General features: G+C 34.7%; 1 protein-coding gene across 1 annotated transcript; it reads right to left on the bottom strand.

Annotated features, from left to right (window-relative positions):
- Nucleotides 1-4,619: 4,619 nt before the first annotated feature.
- LOC126673863 (transcription factor PRE6-like) lies at nt 4,620-6,508 on the bottom strand. The gene is made up of 2 exons (XM_050368176.2): nt 6,106-6,508; nt 4,620-5,055 (listed from the first exon to the last, which is right to left on the bottom strand). Exons 1-2 carry the CDS (start codon nt 6,223-6,225, stop codon nt 4,903-4,905), a joined length of 273 nt encoding a protein of 90 aa, XP_050224133.1. The 5' UTR covers nt 6,226-6,508; the 3' UTR covers nt 4,620-4,902.
- Between the last annotated feature and the right edge of the window lie 11,559 nt (nt 6,509-18,067).

Raw genomic sequence — 18,067 nt, 5'->3', positions numbered from 1 at the left:
TATTATTAAATGATATAAAGATAAAAGAAGTAACTACTTTCAACCTTATAAAATTTGATCTATCATACTAGTTAGATCCTGACGCGTTAAATTATATTAAAACATCTTTTCATTAATTTTTTAACATAAAATTCATCAAAAAAAAATTTAAGATAAAATTTACATAATTCTATCAAATTTTATAATTTGAGTCATTATAAATTTTAATTTATTGATTAATGTCAATCATATAAAATACATAAAACGTAAATGAATTATAGATATTGACACATTTAATTTCCTTAAATTAAATTATCAAAAAAAATTTCCTTAAATTAATTAGGTAGAGTATGAGTAATACAAACATAATTTTTTTAACACATTTGCTTAAACGAGTTATATATGAATTAATTCAATGCTATTTTTTAAATATTTATTTTAATTAATGAGAATAATATGAACACAACAATTTTAAAAAATTTACTTAATTAGAGATGCACACAAGAGCTTTTGGTTATGAGTAGGTAGTCTCGAATGGTATTGAGGAAGATATTTGAGGTGTCATTGAAGGTGGAGACATAGTTTTGAGGTTGATAAGTCTGTGAATTTACCTCCTTTTATTCAAGCTCGGAAGTCTCAAACTCCACTTTATGTGAAAAAAATTATGCGGATTGTTTTATAAAATAGAATTTCTACACTTGATTTTTTGGTTAGACGTTCTATCATCTCTTCTGATAATTCTAAATGCTCTCTTTGTAATATTGTGAAAACGCAAGTTCATATTTTTATTTACTATAAATATGCTAAGTTTTGTGTAGCGGGTTTCAGAAGTTTGATGTGGTGTGGATTCTTCCATGCGTTTATTGATTTCATGGTTCAAAGGTAGAATATTGTTTCTAGAGGTGTATTGGAAGTTTTCGCACAGTATTTGGTTTCTCGTTGTGTGAGAAATTTAGAAGAGTGAAAATCCAAAGATATTTCGAGACAGTCTTTTAACGGAGGAGGATGCGATTTTCAACTGTTTTATCAGGCGGTTTTTTTATATGATTTGTAATAAAAACTTTTCTAATTATGGTATGGAATTCTCTAAAAATTCTCATTGTATTTTATTCATGGACTATTGACCTTGTTTCCTTCTCCTTTAAAAATCTAAGATTTTAGCGCGCCACCGAGTGTGAACCTCTTTTTGTATGAAAGCTAATCGAGGATTGGTTTTGTCACTTCTTGTGACTTTTTATATACACTAAAATTCATAAAAATATATATATGAACCGCTACATCAAAATTGATTTTGATGAGCCCTAGTTGTGGGGTTGACGAAACATAATGGGTCATGCCGGTAGAAATAGGGGCAAATTTTCAGCAATATTTAAATTCATCCGGGATTCAGAAATTATAAAATTTCTTGCTCTTCAAGAAGTAATGAATCAGACAATCAAAATGGGATGGAAAAATATAATTTTTTTTTGAAGGTGATGTCCTCCCAATATTTTCAGCTACTAATCCAAAAAATTGTTTAATATTCTCTTGTCGAGATATTTGTGATGGCATTTAGCATCTTCAAAACTCCTCGAGTACATCTATTATCCAGTTTATTTGAAAATTTGGGAATCAAGATGCGCATAATCTAGCCAAAACTGTTAAACATTCTATAGGTTATATGTTCATTTAGTTATGTCCTCATTATAAGAAAAGTGAGTTTTAGTAACGGTTTATTATAACGGTTATTGAAATCGTTGCAATATATATACCTTTTATAACAACTATTTTAATATTGTTTCAAATATAATAATTTTTATAATGCCTAATAAAGTCATTATTAAAAGTTATACTTTTAGCAACGACTTAATTTATATCGTTTTTAAAGATAATTATTTTAAAACAACTAATTATGTCATTGTAAATTATATGTTTTATTAACGATTTAATTTTTGTCGTTTTTAAATATATTACCATTTTACAACAACAAATAATTTTATTGCTAAAAGAAAGAAAGAAAAAAATTAAAATCCCACATTAAGTGAAGTGAGGGTAACACATTCTCATTATAAAAGATGTTTTTTACTATATAAATAACTTTTACTTTTCTTGTGATATATAAAAAAGTGAAAAATATTAAATTTTAATAATAATTGTATTTTAAATTATGAGAATAAACAAAAAAATATTTTTTTATAAAACTGTATAACATATTAAAATAATAATTAATATTATAATGTTTTGATAACGACATTTTATAGTTACTAATATTTTTTAACAACGACCATTAAAAGAGTTGTTATAAAAAAACATTATCCTACGCCAACACACACAACCACGTTTATAGTTGTTAACAAAATTTAAAAACCATATTTTTAATTTTCATAACGGGAAAGAGATGATGTTTTATTGTGAATGTCAAATTGGTTTAAAAGTTTATTTGGTTTGTATATAGAATATAAATGAGTTTATTATACCTTTTAAAAATTCTTAGGCAACATTTGTGATTTTATCTATTTTTGATCAAGCAACACTCATAAAATAAAATTAAGTATTCATTTCTTAATCATAGTTAAATAACGAGTTAATAAATTACACTCTTATAAAAATATGCTAATAATTATATATGAATTATTCTTAGAAATTAATTTTCAAAGTTCAATTAATTTTAAAATAAATAAAAGTATTGCAAAAAAAATATTAAACTCGTTTTTAAACGAAGCAACCAATTAATTCCATATCGATTTTTTTTTCAAAGTTAGAATCCATTTATGAAGATTGAAGTATTACATGATGAAAGTCATATAACAAGAACAAACATATGATCTTTTAAAATTTAAACTACTAAACAATAAGCAACAACCTAATACAAGCAATAAAAATTAACAAAAAATAAGGAAAATCTAGATATAAGTCCCGCAAAATTAATTCAACGATAAACGTTGGACGGGGTACTTTGATACATTGTTTTTCGGTTTGACATACGATCCGCTTGATTCGTTAAAATCTAGTATTTTATGATCTTCATCTTCAATAAGATTCTGAAAAGTTAGATCTACAACCTCCCAAATTCTTACATCTATAAGAAATTGAAGATAAAGCCCGAACAAATATTAACGATTCTTGAAAGATTTTAAAAATTGAATTAAAAGAGGTATAAAAGACCATAAATTTATTCATATAAGATGAAAACCCAAATCTAAAAAACCTTTTAAAAAAGATTTTATTGAATCAAATAGTAGATCTACAATAAAGAAAACCACGGGCGGAGTCCGACTAAAGTCGAAAAAATCTTCTCCCACTCTTATAAAAATGAAGAAAGGAATTTAAGAGCTTTTTCTAAATAGAAGAGAGAGCAAATTTTTTTAGTGAGAGAGAGTTTTATTTTTCTGATTCAGTATTGATTTGAACATGAACTTAGATTTGGTTTGATTTATATATTTGACATATTTTTATTTTATTAGTAATTTTACTTGATTTTAAATCCAACCAAACCGACCCACAAATGCTTAATCTTAGTTGCTACTGAAGTAAGCAAATTAATTAGTTTACTAGTTAAGTGTGATTTAGGGCATTAATGTTGACATTATGCCGGTTGATTCCTTCTTACCGACAAAACCGCTGGATTAAAGTATTCTCTCATTTCTGTTTTTGTTCTTAAATTAATAGACAGGAAAAAACCATAATCTTCCTTTTAATGTAAAATTAAGTTAATAATGACTAATAATCTAGATTTGTGGTGCCAATATAAATCAAATCTTTCATATCAATGTAAGATACGTAATATACACTCAATAATTAATATGAATTATTATAAAAGGTTCTTTTTTTGAAAAAAATTAAGAGAGGAAGAGCGTTTGTTGGAGTAATTGAACCCACAGCTTTATATAGCAGTTTTCTGCTTAGCGTTTATACTATTTAAGCTATATCTCGTTAGTTATAAACGGACTTTAATATAAATACACTTTGCTAATTAAGTAACTGCAAGTATATATTATTCAACCTAAATTCATTACATGCATATTTATACATATAATATAGGCCAAATGTCGTAAAAAGGCCAAACCTTTTATAAAAGTTTCACAAATGTCCTGACCTTTTAATTTTGTCGATTTTGACCAAAAATAAATTTCTTAGTTTCAATTGTGGCCAACTCTCAATTTGATTTCAATTTGCCTATATAACGCCTATGTGGCATGCCAAATATTGAAAGGTCAGGACTTTTGTGAAATCAAATAATTTATTTTTGGCCAAAATCGACAAAATTGAAAGATCAGGACTTTTGTGAAACCAAATAATCCGTTTTTGGCCAAAATCGACAAAATTGAAAGGTTAGGATTTTTATGAAACTTTTGTAAAAAGTTTGGCCTTTTTACAACATTTGTCCTATAATATATATAGGCTAAATCAATTCTAAAACCTTTAAATTATTGACTTTTATGTTATTTGATCATCAATAAATATTTTATATTATGAATATGTGGTCCTTTCATACTAAAATTTGGTTGTTTCATTTCAATCAAAATAATAAAGTTTTTTTTATATGTCCACAAAAAAATTATAAATATATAAAATAAATAGTCAAAATACTATTTAAATGCAAAATATCTATTACCAATCGAAGTAAAAATTAATAGTATATATATATGAGATATGTAATATATACTTAATAAATAATATAAATTATATAAACAGACTTTGCTAATTAAGTGCAAGTCTTTATTATACAACCTAATTCAATTGCATGCCCACCCACATGGCATGCAAATATTTATACATACAATAATATATAAATATCTTAAAATAGAAACTAACCCTAATTTTGTCTGATCTAATGATCAAACTAAACTCTCTCTACTAACGAAGTTACAATGATAAATTAAATTAAAGCATTTTTAATAATTTAATTAATTAAGTAAGTAAGTAAAACAAAGTGGTAATTAATTACATGATTAAACTCCGAATAATAGCAGCTTCAGGACTATCAGCATCAATTGTAGACAAAAGATGAGACAATCGGTCACTTAAGTCATCAACTTCTCTGTGCAAGTTCCTGATATAGTTGCAGGTTTCCTGTAGAACCTTTGAAGCTGATACCTGTAATAACAAAAAGTCAATTTTTTCCCCTTACTATTATTGATCAATCATTGACAAATTCGCACACATGAAAATATAAATAATTGCACGGAAACATAAATACTACTCCCTCCGTCCCATAAAGATAGAAAAAGTACCACTTTTTTTTGTCCCATAAAAATAGAAAAAGTAGAGTTAGTTAAGTCAAAAATTATCAAAATACCCCTACATGCTTATCATAAAACATTAAATGCATATTTTGAAAAGATAAACAAATGAGTTGTAAGTGCTATAATTAGTAGAGTGGCTTTGGGAAATGTACATAACTAATAAAGTACAAAGAGTAATTTAGACAAATTATCACAAATTACCTATAAATAAGGATTGGGATTCCCTCAAGTTCATTTCAACTTGAGGGGTCATGTTTAATAAATCTACACCGTTCATTACTAAATGAATGGTGTAGATTAAAAAGGTACAATTTTAATTAAATTGATCTACACCATCCATTTTACAATGAATGGTGTAGATCGTGAACATTACCCCCTCAAGTTGAAATGAACTTGAGGGGATCCTAATCCTATAAATAACTACTTTCTTAATTCTTGTAAAATGGATACTTTTTCTATAATTACGGGACGGAGGGAGTAATATTTTAAAAAAAAAATATTTTTCGGTAAAATATTGCGTACAAAAATAAAATGTTGGAGTTTAGAAAGCGCTTTCGGAAATTGAAACGCCAAACTCGAAAAGTGTACATATAATTTTGCAAGCTTTTCATGCTTTTTCCAAGTTAACATTTTGGACTGAAGACATTTTGTGTGTAATTAGTTGCAGCCTGCAGGTGTACGAACCGAGTCTTGTCTTGTTTTATATTATATAGCATGGAAACAAATATGTAAAAATGGCAAAAAAGATAAACGGGATGAAATGGCATTTTTTTTATAAAATTATACAAACATTGAATTTTAAGTTTGTGAAACACACATTTCTGATTTTTTTTGGAAATATAAAACCGGACAAGTTTCCGCGAGATGAAAAGAAACATAAAGATTGAACTGAAGCATATACCTTATCGGAGCGCCTATGGCGAATCTCGGGAAGAAGGTGGCGTAACTTGGAGACGAGGCCGATGATTTGATCGTCGGTGATTCTAGGAACGCTCGGTTGTCTCGACCTTCGGCTAGACATTATGAGTATGAAGTTTATGTTTATATGGTTATTTATGATAAGGAATGAAGAGAGAGATTTAACGAAGTGAGAAGATAGAAAAAGATTTGAATGATAAGAGAGATTTAAAGGGAGAAGAGGAAGGACCACGAAGACAATGATGTTGGATGTGAAGAAGACAAGTGCATTGGAGAAAGAAGTGGAGTAGGGTTGATGAAGACCATACAAAGTCTCTTCTGTGTGTTCCCAACTTGGGGTTTGATCTCAAGTGGCCTTCAACAATTGTGTTCGTTTTTCGGCTAACAAAGTGGGCCTTTATGTGCATCTCTTCATACACAACTCCATGTGGTTTTAGGACATTGATCTTCTCCGATCAAGAGTAAATTCTATCCTTTTTCTCAATTTTATTATTAAATTATCCAATTTTTTCGTACGTCAAATGTGGTTTGATCGATATTTTTATTTCATAGGAATTTATGAAATTTTCGACATTTTAAAATTTTGTGTCATTTATTATAAATTATATTGATAACGTAGTGGTAACACGTAATAGGGGTGAAGCAAACTTACTGAAATATAGTATCACTAAGTCAAACGATAACCGGCACAACCGGGATAGGACACTGCTAAAAAGCAGAATTCCATCGGGAAATGCGTTCCCGACGGATTTGCCGACGGACTGTGGCGTCGCTAAATGAATTAGCGACGTCACACAACAATCTGTCGCCATTTCCGTCGCCAAATGGCACGGAGCCATCGCCAAACGCGTCGCCAGACGACGTGTTTGGCGACATGCCACGACGTCGTTGGCGACGGAATAATCCGTCACTAAATGGCGACGATTGCTATCCGTCGCCATAGCCGTTGCCAAATGGCGACAGATAAAAATCTGTCGCCGCCAAAATCCCTTCTTCTTACATAATTGTTGGTGATGGTTCTGCGAACGATAAGATCTTCTTTTGTTAACCTGAGATCACGAACACAGGTTAGAATGAGTCGGACGTTGTGTCCGACAACACTCTGATGCCTAAGTCAGATACCTTGTAAGGTTTAAAGATAAATGACGTATCTTTAAGAGAATGAATTAGGGTTTTTACCTTAACTTCCATGTCTATTTATAGGTATAGACTTTGATATTGACTTAGCTTCAGGTTTCCTGTAGTAGAGTTCTGTTTAAACTCTTCTTATTCAGTTATAATGATGATCCCTATAAAATAGGGATTTTGGCAATAAGTTAGTTACAACAGCTTAATCTTCAGATAAGGTGTCTGTGTCTGCGTATCTGTGTTTGTGTATCTGTGTCTGAGTCTACTTGTCTACTGTCTGATTACTTGTGTATCCATCATTAGTCCCTCCCCTCCCTTCAGCCTTTGTTCAACTATTTATGTTTGTTTGCCTGGTATCCGATACTTGTGTGATTTGAGAGAGGATGGTTCTAGATATACATGGCAAACTTTGCCTTGTTGTCTTATAAAATATCGCCACTTGCTACTTCTTATTCAAAAATTTAAAATGTATTGCTTCTTATGCTTCTGTATCCATACTATAACGACCTCAAAGGGCGTAGACGTTATGTCTTCTACTTTTAAACTGCCTTTGGAGAATACGGGTTCTTCAAATTCTATAGCCCTCGTGTCTAGTATAAAGAAGATCAAGTTTCGTATTCAAAGTCTGATCTTGGAGGCTTTACGTATGTTTATAGGAGAGATGTATTCCATTCATCAATGCTTGTTTCACTTATTTATGGTTGTTGAATTGTGCAATCAACTTTAGTATTTCTGGTACATTGCGATATGCTCTCGTTGGGGTAGTGTCCATATCTTCTATTGATATGACTTCTAGTATAGTAGTTTCTTAATAAAGCGCCATTCCTTTGTTCCAGTGGATTGATGCCTGGTAGCTATATCTCCTTCTTATGACAAGATTATCATTTCTTCTAATGAAATGATGTTTGGTATAGCTTCTCCTTCTTATAGAGTGAATATTCTAAAAGCATCATCATTTCTTCTTATTGGCCAAATGGATATATTCCTTCCTTCTCATCAAATGGATCGCTCAACTGGAACAATTCTTCTAATCAATCAGATCGTTCCTTCATATGGAACGACCTTTCTATTTTGTTAATTGGATCTTTCCTTCTGAAAAGATCCTTCTTTTCATGATACTATACTTGATATACATGGTTGCGTATACCTTCTATTTTACTTTAGCTAGCTTTCTTTATACTGTATATGCCCATTGAGGCACAACTTCTAGTGTTCTTTCGTGGTTGGGGCACTTATGTTTGATTTGAACTGGCCCGCAGTCTTAGAACACTTTCTATTTATGGATCCATTTCTTCTTTTTTAAAAACAAACAAATTTCAGCTTCGGCGGCATGTATAGCAAACATACCTTTTGGGAGTTTTTCTGGGTCATCCGCGTCATCTATATCATCTGCATCATTCGCGTCATCTGTGTCATCCGCGTCATTCGCGCCATCTGTATCATTTGCATCATTCGCGTCATCTGCGTCATCCGCGTCATTTGTGTCATCCGCGTCATCCGCGTCATCTGTGTCATCTGCATCGTCTCTCAGAATTAATTTTTGCTTCTTTCTCCCGCCTCTTGCTTCTGCCTTCATCTTTCTCCAGATCAACATCGCTCTATGTCTTCTTCTTTTCAAGGGATTTTTCCCTGTTGGTTCCTCCTGCCAATGGTATGGCTTCTTTTATTTCTCTCGAGGACTTCTTTCTCTTCTTTAGGTATGGGGATGATCTCTCAAACTCTTCCAATATTCCTTGGAATGTACTTAGCTATATTTGCATTCTTATCCTGGAATTACTCCGCCATTTGACTAGTGACTAGTTGTGAGTCACTATGTATTTTCAGATTCTCCACTTTTGATTTCTTTGCTATTGATAACCCTGTTATAAGGGCTGCATATGTAAATTTTTAAAATAAGTAAAAAGATTAGGTACATGCTATGTTATTATTGGCGTTGAATTGGAGATGTATTGTGTACTCGATTAGTATTAATACTAATCCTGGTCCCGTTCCTTGTTCGCTCGAGGATTCATCTCACAAATATTCCATGTGAGCTCTTCTTTCCTCTCTGATTCTTCTTGTTTTATGTCATCTCAGTGAAAAAGTAAGTTAGTGTTTGCTCCTTTAGCGTCTTCCGCGACTTGGTCTTGACACCACGTTTTATTAATTGAAAAGACCAAATGATCAGCCTCCCTGATGTCTCAAGGTGATGTAGTGCTTTCCTCCATGGATTTATTTTTGACTTCGCAAACCTTTGTTTTCTTTTGTATCACAGGTTTGGAATTTGAGCGGATGTTTAGCTGTAAATATTGCAACATCAGCCTTCAAGAATTTTTTAATCTCTGCTCCTTCCTCTTCTACCTCTACGTCGTCTGGGAATGCTTTAGTAGATAGATTTTCTTCTTCTTTTATCATAGGCATGCAATTGTGCTCTTTTTGCCTTCCTTCTTTCTTTTATTTCATGAATGGATTTCTGCCTTCCTTCATTTCGTCCTTTAAGTTGACGTAGATCTTAAGTCTTATTTGGGTGAGTACGGCTTCTGCGTCTACTGTCAGTGGTATGATCCACTCCTTTTTCTCGTTTCATATTTTTTCTTTTGGTGACGCCATATACATTGACATAGATCTTCTGTTTCTTTAATCAAAGCGCTCCTCTTGCGACCAAATATCTGGTGTGCATATGCTCCTTTTGTCGAGGTGTGCTTCCATCCTTCTGCGGAAAGGGTGATGTTATTTCTTTTTTGAGTTATGATGAAACTCTTATCTTTAGGGGTTGAAAGGTGATTCTACATGCATATGCATTTGAAAGCATTTGTTCTCCTGGTGGACATTCTACTATGCGTCCGCGTCTGGAATTATTCGTTCATCTGCGTCTGGGATCGTTTGTCCTTATGCATTTGTGCTATACATCTGCCTTTGGGATTTCTCCTCTCTCTACGTCTAGTATCCTTCGTCCTTTTACCTTTTTGCTATGCCTCCGCATTTGGGATTATTTATCTATCTGCGTCCAGATTCTTTTTGTCTTCATGCATTTATACTATGCATCTGCGCCTATGATTACTCCTCCATCTGTATCTGGGATCCTTCCTCTTCCTGCATTTTTGCTTTATATCCGCGCCCGGGATCTTTTTGTCTTCATGCATTTCTACTATGCATTTGCGCCTATGATCACTGCTCCATCTTCGTCTGGGATCCTTCTTCTTCCTGCATTTTTGCTTTATATCTGCGTCCGGGATCTTTTTGTCCTCATGCATTTCTACTATGCATTTGCGCCTATGATTACTCCTCCATCTGCGTCTGGGATCCTTCTTCTTCCTGCATTTTTGCTTTATATCTGCGTCCGGGATCTTTTTGTCTTCATGCATTTCTACTTTGCATTTGCGCCTATGATCTCTCCTCCATCTGCGTCTTCCGTGTCTCAGACCAAGGGCATGTGCGCATTCTGCGTCTCCCCGACAAATGACATCTGCGTCTTCCGTGTCTCAGACTAAGGGCATGTGCGCTTTCTGCGTCTCCAACAAATGACATCTGCGTCTTCTAAGTCTCAGACTAAGGGCATGTGCGCTTTCTGCGTCTCCAACAAATGACATTTGCGTCTTCCGTGTCTCAGACTAAGGGCATGTGCGCTTTCTGCGTCTCCAACAAATGACATGCGCGTCTTCTCTACATCTTCCCTCCTTTTATTTGCTGAATGGCTTTGTACTTCTTTTGAATATCTACTATGTCTGCTCCTTCTGCCAATGGTATGGCTTCTCGCTTGTCTCAATTAGACTTTCTCTCTTGTCCGGGAGAGGCACAGTTTTCTCTTGCCTAGGATTTGCTTTCTTGATGATTTAAGGTTCTTTCTCCTTCCTTTAAGGTAAAGGCTCCAAAATCTGCTGCTTTTGTGTCTGCTATGTTTGCGCCTTCAACGTCCGGTGGCAAATACGGAAAGACATACCTTGTTGACGCAGATGTGATTGTTCCTTCTGTGTTCAAGGACGGGACCGGGATAGGTCGAAATGGTATCTGATAACCATGATGTTACTGGTCATTCCAGCTATTGTACGCCGGTGGCCATTTTTTATGCATCTCCATCCTGCTACCTCTGATGGATTGCGGATCGGAAAAACCACTTCGTTTGTCGTAACTACAGAAGTTTGGTTATTCCTTGCAGCAGATGCTCCGTCCAAGATATTGACACCAGGTGGTGGTGGTTCATCGTGGTGATCCATGTTTCTTTCAGTAGTCGTAGAACCAAAATTAGATTTTTTTAAAGGAAAGAATGATCGTTCCCACAGACGGTGCCAAATGATGGTTCTGCGAACGGTAGGATCTTCTCTTGTCAACCTGAGATCACGAACACAGGTTAGAATGAGTCGGACGTTGTGTCCGACAACACTCCGATGCCTAAGTCAGATACCTTGTAAGGTTTAAAGATAAATGACGTATCTTTAAGAGAATGAATTAGGGTTTTTATCTTAACTTCCATGTCTATTTATAGGTATAGACTTTGATATTGACTTAGCTTCAGGTTTCCTGTAGTAGAGTTCTGTTTAAACTCTTCTTATTCAGTTATAATGATGATCCCTATAAGATAGGGATTTTGGCAATAAGTTAGTTACAACAGCTTAATCTTCAGATAAGGTGTCTGTGTCTGCGTATCTGTGTCTGTGTATCTGTGTCTGAGTCTACTTGTCTACTGTCTGATTACTTGCGTATCCATCAGTTGGGTTTAGCGACGGAAAAATCTGCCGCTAAACCTAACAATTCCGTCGGGAAAATGACTCAACTCGGGCAGAATTTTGCCGTTTTCCGGCTTTTTAATTAAATGCAAACCCTGTTTAAATACACACAAATTGTAGAAAATACAAAAAACATCTAAATAAATATATATATATATATATATATATATATATATATATATATATATATATACGTATAATACATGAAACCTGTACACCAAAAACGTCCCTACAATACAGTACTACAAGTCTGTGATGTCGTCATTTGTGACACTATCATCAGTAGCTGGTGGAGGCGGCGCTCTGGCCCAGGTCGATAGTCCATTCGGACAAAGGCTTTTTCTTTTTAGAGGACGTCCCAGAAGATGCTTTACGTTTTTTGAAAACAAAATCCTCCTCATCCTCTTCATCATCGCCCATTTCGCCATCGTCATCACCTTCTAAAAGAACCTCGCCTTCCGGTTCTCTATTATAATTAACCCCCAATAACTTGTCAATATCCTCTGCAGCGGACACGCCCTCCTCGCTGTTAGGAACCACCCTTTGGGATAACCCTTCCTCATCAGAAACCAAGTCAACCAGGGTTGCATGGGGAGCAGGATAGGTGGAATCAATAGAAGAACTCTCAGAAGAAGAAGAAGAAGAAGTGGATGAAGAAACCTTCGAAGGAGACATCTTTAAACACTAAACGAGACTAGAACAAAATATAAAAAGGAGAAGGAACACAAGAAGACAAGGGAAAAAAACTAAGTTACTTACTGATGACAGAAGAAAGTCTGGCACTAAATAAACTTGAAGAAGGTCTGGCTGGAAAAGATGAACGACGAAAAGAGAATTAGACTAATAAAGAAAGAAAAGAGAAAGCAAGAGTGAAAAACTAGAAAATATTACCTCTTTTATATGTCAAGTCGGATATAGGGCACTCAAGTACCTAGTAGCAGGAAACTCCTCGAAACAATCAATCAATTAATGGAAAAATTCAAGGGCCGCGTCCTTTTATATGCCAAAAGACGCTTAAAATTCGTAACCGTTGAGAAAACGTTTGAAATTCAAATCGTTTCGAAAATTTCGGGAATTTGAATTTTGAAAATTGGCGCTTCAAGTCTTTGACTTAGCAAGATCACAAGGGGGGGACATCTAATACCGACCTGAGAATATCTGAACTTCAGGCATCGCCTAAAAGATGCTAAGCTCGCCCATTGAGTCTCCGAAAGATTCATCGCCCAAAGATAGTACAAGTATCGCCCATATCTGTCTTAATCAGACTTCTCCCGGCCAGCTTTCGAGCTGACCTCATCCACTTCGTTCTCTCACATCCACTACCCGGGATAATCGGGAAACGTGCCCTAACCATTATCAAAGTTCGTGGGACAAACCCACGAACTACCAGATAACAACCGCCATAAATTCATTATAAAAAGAAGCCACAGAATACTTAGAGAGGTACGCACAAATCAGACTTAAATACATCAACACTCATTCACTTACCAAAAAACCCTCATTAACTTAAGCATCGGAGTGGCTTCCAGGCTAAACCAGCCTGAGGTTCTTTGAGCTTACATTCGCTACTTGTGCAGGAAAACAATACGGGCGACCTTTGTAGTTTGACCTGTATCAGGAACGTTCAATCTTTCTATCCCTACGTCGTACGGTTCTTTGCTGTGAATGTGTTGTGGCTGCCGATTTCTTATTCACTTGTGGGTTGTTTACTTATGTGTTTAGGCTTGGTTACCACGTCTTATTCGAATCGTTCTATCCCTGGAAACCATCTATCGTAAGTGGTACGTCGAACCTACCTTTTTATCTGTGCTGAACTTGTGTCACGTTGCGGCTGCCGTTTCCTTTGTTTGCTGCCATTGTTGCTTTGAATAATCTGATGTTATACTAAATTGTTGCTAATTGTTGTTGAGTTCCATGTTTAGTTCCTATGGCAACTCAGATTCGCCGTTTCGAATCAACGTATTGTGGTTGCCATCTTTGTATGTTTTGATTGTTCATAGTTCAAATTAGCTTTGTTATGATTTCATGTTACTTTGGGTTGCTTGGGTTGAGTGGTTCGATGATGGGTTGAAAATTGTTGATGGAATTGAATTGAGTTCATTAAATATTGTGATTTGATTTTTTTTAAGCTTTTGGCTGCATGAATAATTTTGTGACTGTTCATGTTCTTCACCTTCTTGAATTCTCGTAATGCTATGGTTATGAATATGGGGTATTGTCTGTGTATGGTAATGGTTGGTATAAATCATATTTTTTCATAAATATTATGGTTATGGTTGTTATCGATTTAAAAACCAAACCTTCAAATATCAAATTGATTTTATTTGACGACTGTTTATTCTTTTGAGAATAATAAGTTGTTTGGAGTATTATAAATTGTCGATTTTTTTATAACCTTTTATTACTTGGGTAATTATCGCTTTTGAAAAAATTGCGTTGGTGTGCCAATTTGGCTAAAGTTACGTTTTAATTTTAAAACGTTTTGTTAACTTATTTTAGTTAAGTATTGAGGTGTAACTTGGGTACTTGAATTTTAAGTTATTGTGTTCCGTTTTAATTTTGTTTTATAATTAACTATTGTTTATAATTGGATATAAATATATATATATATATATCTTATCAAAGTTATTTTTTTAATTATAAACTCTGGTTTATATTTGATAAATATTTGGGTCGGATTAGACTTGCGTCGCCCGACATATGAGGTTAGCTTGGTAGTTATCGGTAATTCGGCTAACCCACTATTTAGAATTTGATGGGTTTTATTATTTAATGCTTATTTAATCAATGTTTTTTGAAACAAATTTTAAAACGGGAACTCAATAGGCTTGATTTGTTGTTGACTTTAAAATTTGTTGAGTATTATGTTACTCTGATTGGCTTACCTTAACTTATTGTTTGTGTTAGTGCTTTATGGTGTCTAGTACTCTCTATAGTTAGGGTCCGTTTTAATAATTATATATATTTATTTAGACTCGTCGACCGTTCGTGCTTTTGAGGCGAACCTAGTTAAGTTGCTTGTCAAGAGTTTTCAGTGGATTAGCAAGCAGTGAGTTTGTACTTACTATATACCGCTCTATTAAGTAAATTGTTATATATATATATATATATATATATATATATATATATATATATATATATTGTACATATATTTCGAACTGTTTTTATCATTATGCCTTCTAGTTGAAACATGCTACCTAATGGGCATCATTAGGACTGCGTGCGCACCAGTATTGATCTGAATAAGGTATGTTGTGAATTAGGGTAACTCGGTGGAAGCCTAGCTCTCGGGATCTGGTAAAGTAACTCGGTGTAGCAAAACTCTCGGGACTCTGGTTATGGTTTAAGTATGGTCGGTGGTAACTCGGTGTAGGTCAGCTCTCGGGACTAGGCCTTTTGGATTAAAGTGTATATTTAGATTATTATGGATTAGGGTTCCAACTATCAATCGTAATGCTTTTAAAAAATGTTTTAAACGGTTTTCCACTTAATAAATGTAAATAGTGGTATGAACTCATCTCAGTAAATTTGACCCTGTTGTTTTTCCAATTTTTCCAGGGTTATGATATTGAGGGAGTCCGCTGATTTCTGATTCCTTACTTTCCTCGGAGGATTCCTTATTTTTAATAAAGTTGAGAAAACTGGTTTTATTCTTCTACCGCAGTAGTAAATTAGAAGTCTTTATTATTTCTAGTTTGTTGTCGGATTGGTCCGACTTGATTATATTTTCTGTGGCATGTTATAACGTTAACTCTATTTATATTTATGCCATGTTGGAGACTCAGAGTTGGCCGAACACTTTTCATGTAATGTTGAATATTACGAACTACTAAAACTAGGCTGAAGTCTCGGTTGCCCCGGGCATTGGTTTTCTTGCAAGTATATTGTAATTGTATGTTATCCATAATCCTAACTACGGGTTTTGGTACTAAATTATTCATACCTTAGCACCGGTCGTGATTCATGAAATTGGATCGTCACAACGGCCTCCCGCATCGCTTCTGCTATGAGCCTTTGCACCTCCTTCAAGTCTACACTTTTTATTCCTATCTCTTATTGTCTTGAACGGGAGTGCCTGTTTCTTCCTTCTCGTCGCCTCCTACTTTGATCACTTCCGGATCCTTCCCTTCCGGGTTGTCATCGCACCCGGGTGTCTTCTCTCCTTCATTCGCTCGTCTTACGAATGGGTCTCGATTCTTGCTGTTACGTTGCAATATCCTGTATTTTCTGTCATTGTTATATCGCCGTTTCGATCCTTTGGAGGTCTGTCGGACTAGTTTAAGTCCGCGTTTAAGTTTAGAAACGGGTCCGGCGCGCCTTGCATGGCGCCTTCCTTCTTTTCCTTAGGCGCGTCGAAGGGCGCAACGAGGCTGTCGCGCCTCGCGTCGCGCCCTCCCTTTAAAAGTTTTTGCTTAGGGCAAGATGACATGTCGTGCCTCGCAAGGCGCCCGCTATCGCGCCCTGTCTGACAGATTCGGCGTGTGGTCTATAAATAGATCCCTTATCTGATTTTAAACGCACTTATTCACTTTTTGAAACCCTAGCCGAACCCTAATCACTAAAACACTCTGAATTGGATCTTTTCTCTTCCATCTCATGAATCGTGTGGTTTTGGCAAGTAAATTCTTACACTTTTCCCTTACAAAATCATACTTCCGTCATTCAGATCGATTCCCTACTCGTTAATCTTTGATTTCCAGCAACTTGGATATTTGATTATCACCTCTAATCTGATTTCGTTTGTTCCTTGATTCATTCCATTGTCTCACGTCGGATGTAACGTTCTTGCACCCATATCGTGTTTATCACTTTCTAGTTTCGTTGATATTGTTGTTATGTGTAATATCCCAAAATAATTAATTAGCTAATTGGAAAACGTGTCCAGTCTGGATTCGCCAGGGTGGCGTTATCAGAAAGTTTTCGGATAAAAATTTAGATAAATAAGTTTTAGTAGGTCGGTTTCAGGAAATTATTTATGAGGAAATCAAGGTTACAGTTCAATTCTAAAGTTAGAATTGGAATTAAATGGAAAAATGTCAAGAAAAGCCCAAAATAAAGTGCAGGGACCAAAGTGGTAATTTAGCCACTTTGTGTCAAAAACGGAAATTCTAGATTCTAACGGGAAAGTATTAATATCGAGCTTTGTATTATTTATTGGATATAAATAATACGTATAAGTTATAATAAAAGAATCTATCGATTTAGTTATGGACTAAATCGTACAAAATAAAAGTTTAAAGGATAAAGGATAGTAAACAAAAAGGACAAGGATTAAAGTGGCACTTTAGCCAAGAAATATAAAGAAAGAAGATATGAATAAGAGAGGCAGAGAGAGTTCGAGAGAAATTGAGAGAAATCAATCGATACCGTCGTTTCGCCGCCGTTTCTCCGTCCGACGTCCGATTCAAGCGATTCAAGCGGCGATCTCTTCGGAATTGGAAGCTCTATCATCTCCGAGCATTAAACTGAGGTAAGAAGTTGATTATTGGTGTGAAAATGATGAAATAGGTGGCTGTTTTGAATGGTTAGGGAATTAAGCGTAAATTTGACGTTTTGGAAGTTATAATAGCGTTTTAATGAAAACCGAGATGCGGGTTTTGTATAGTTGAATGTATAGCACGTCGGGATGGATGAAAAGCCCCGGAAAACGACTTTCCGGGGGCTGTTAAGGGTGTGCGTTCGCACACATTGAGTGTGCGTTCGCACACTCCTTAAAAATTAGGGTGTGCGTTCGCACACCTATTGTGTGCGTTCGCACACTACCCAAAACTTGCCAGATTCAAAATCCCAACGGTCAGTTTATAGATTTGCCTCTTAGGAACGCCTCTGTCAAATTTCATCTCGATCCAACGGTTCAATTGGGAGAGATCGTTGTTTTACTAAACAGTGTCAGTGTGCAGGCAGCACCTGCGCATTGTCCTGAAAACTACTTGAAATTTCATCGGAATGAAACTAAACCCTAAAGTTTGAAAGTATTATACGTATAGGAATACGATTAAGAGATATATCAAGTATCTCGACTAAGTATTAGAACACGATCAAAGTTAAAAGACGTATTTAGAATAAGATCGTGATAACCTAAGTTTACAACTTAGGATTTCGGTACTAAGTTTA

Source organism: Mercurialis annua, linkage group LG3 (assembly GCF_937616625.2).
Source record: "Mercurialis annua linkage group LG3, ddMerAnnu1.2, whole genome shotgun sequence".
Lineage (NCBI taxonomy): Eukaryota > Viridiplantae > Streptophyta > Magnoliopsida > Malpighiales > Euphorbiaceae > Mercurialis > Mercurialis annua.
Note: the sequence above shows the minus strand (reverse complement) of the source record. Positions and strands in the feature narration are given on the sequence as shown.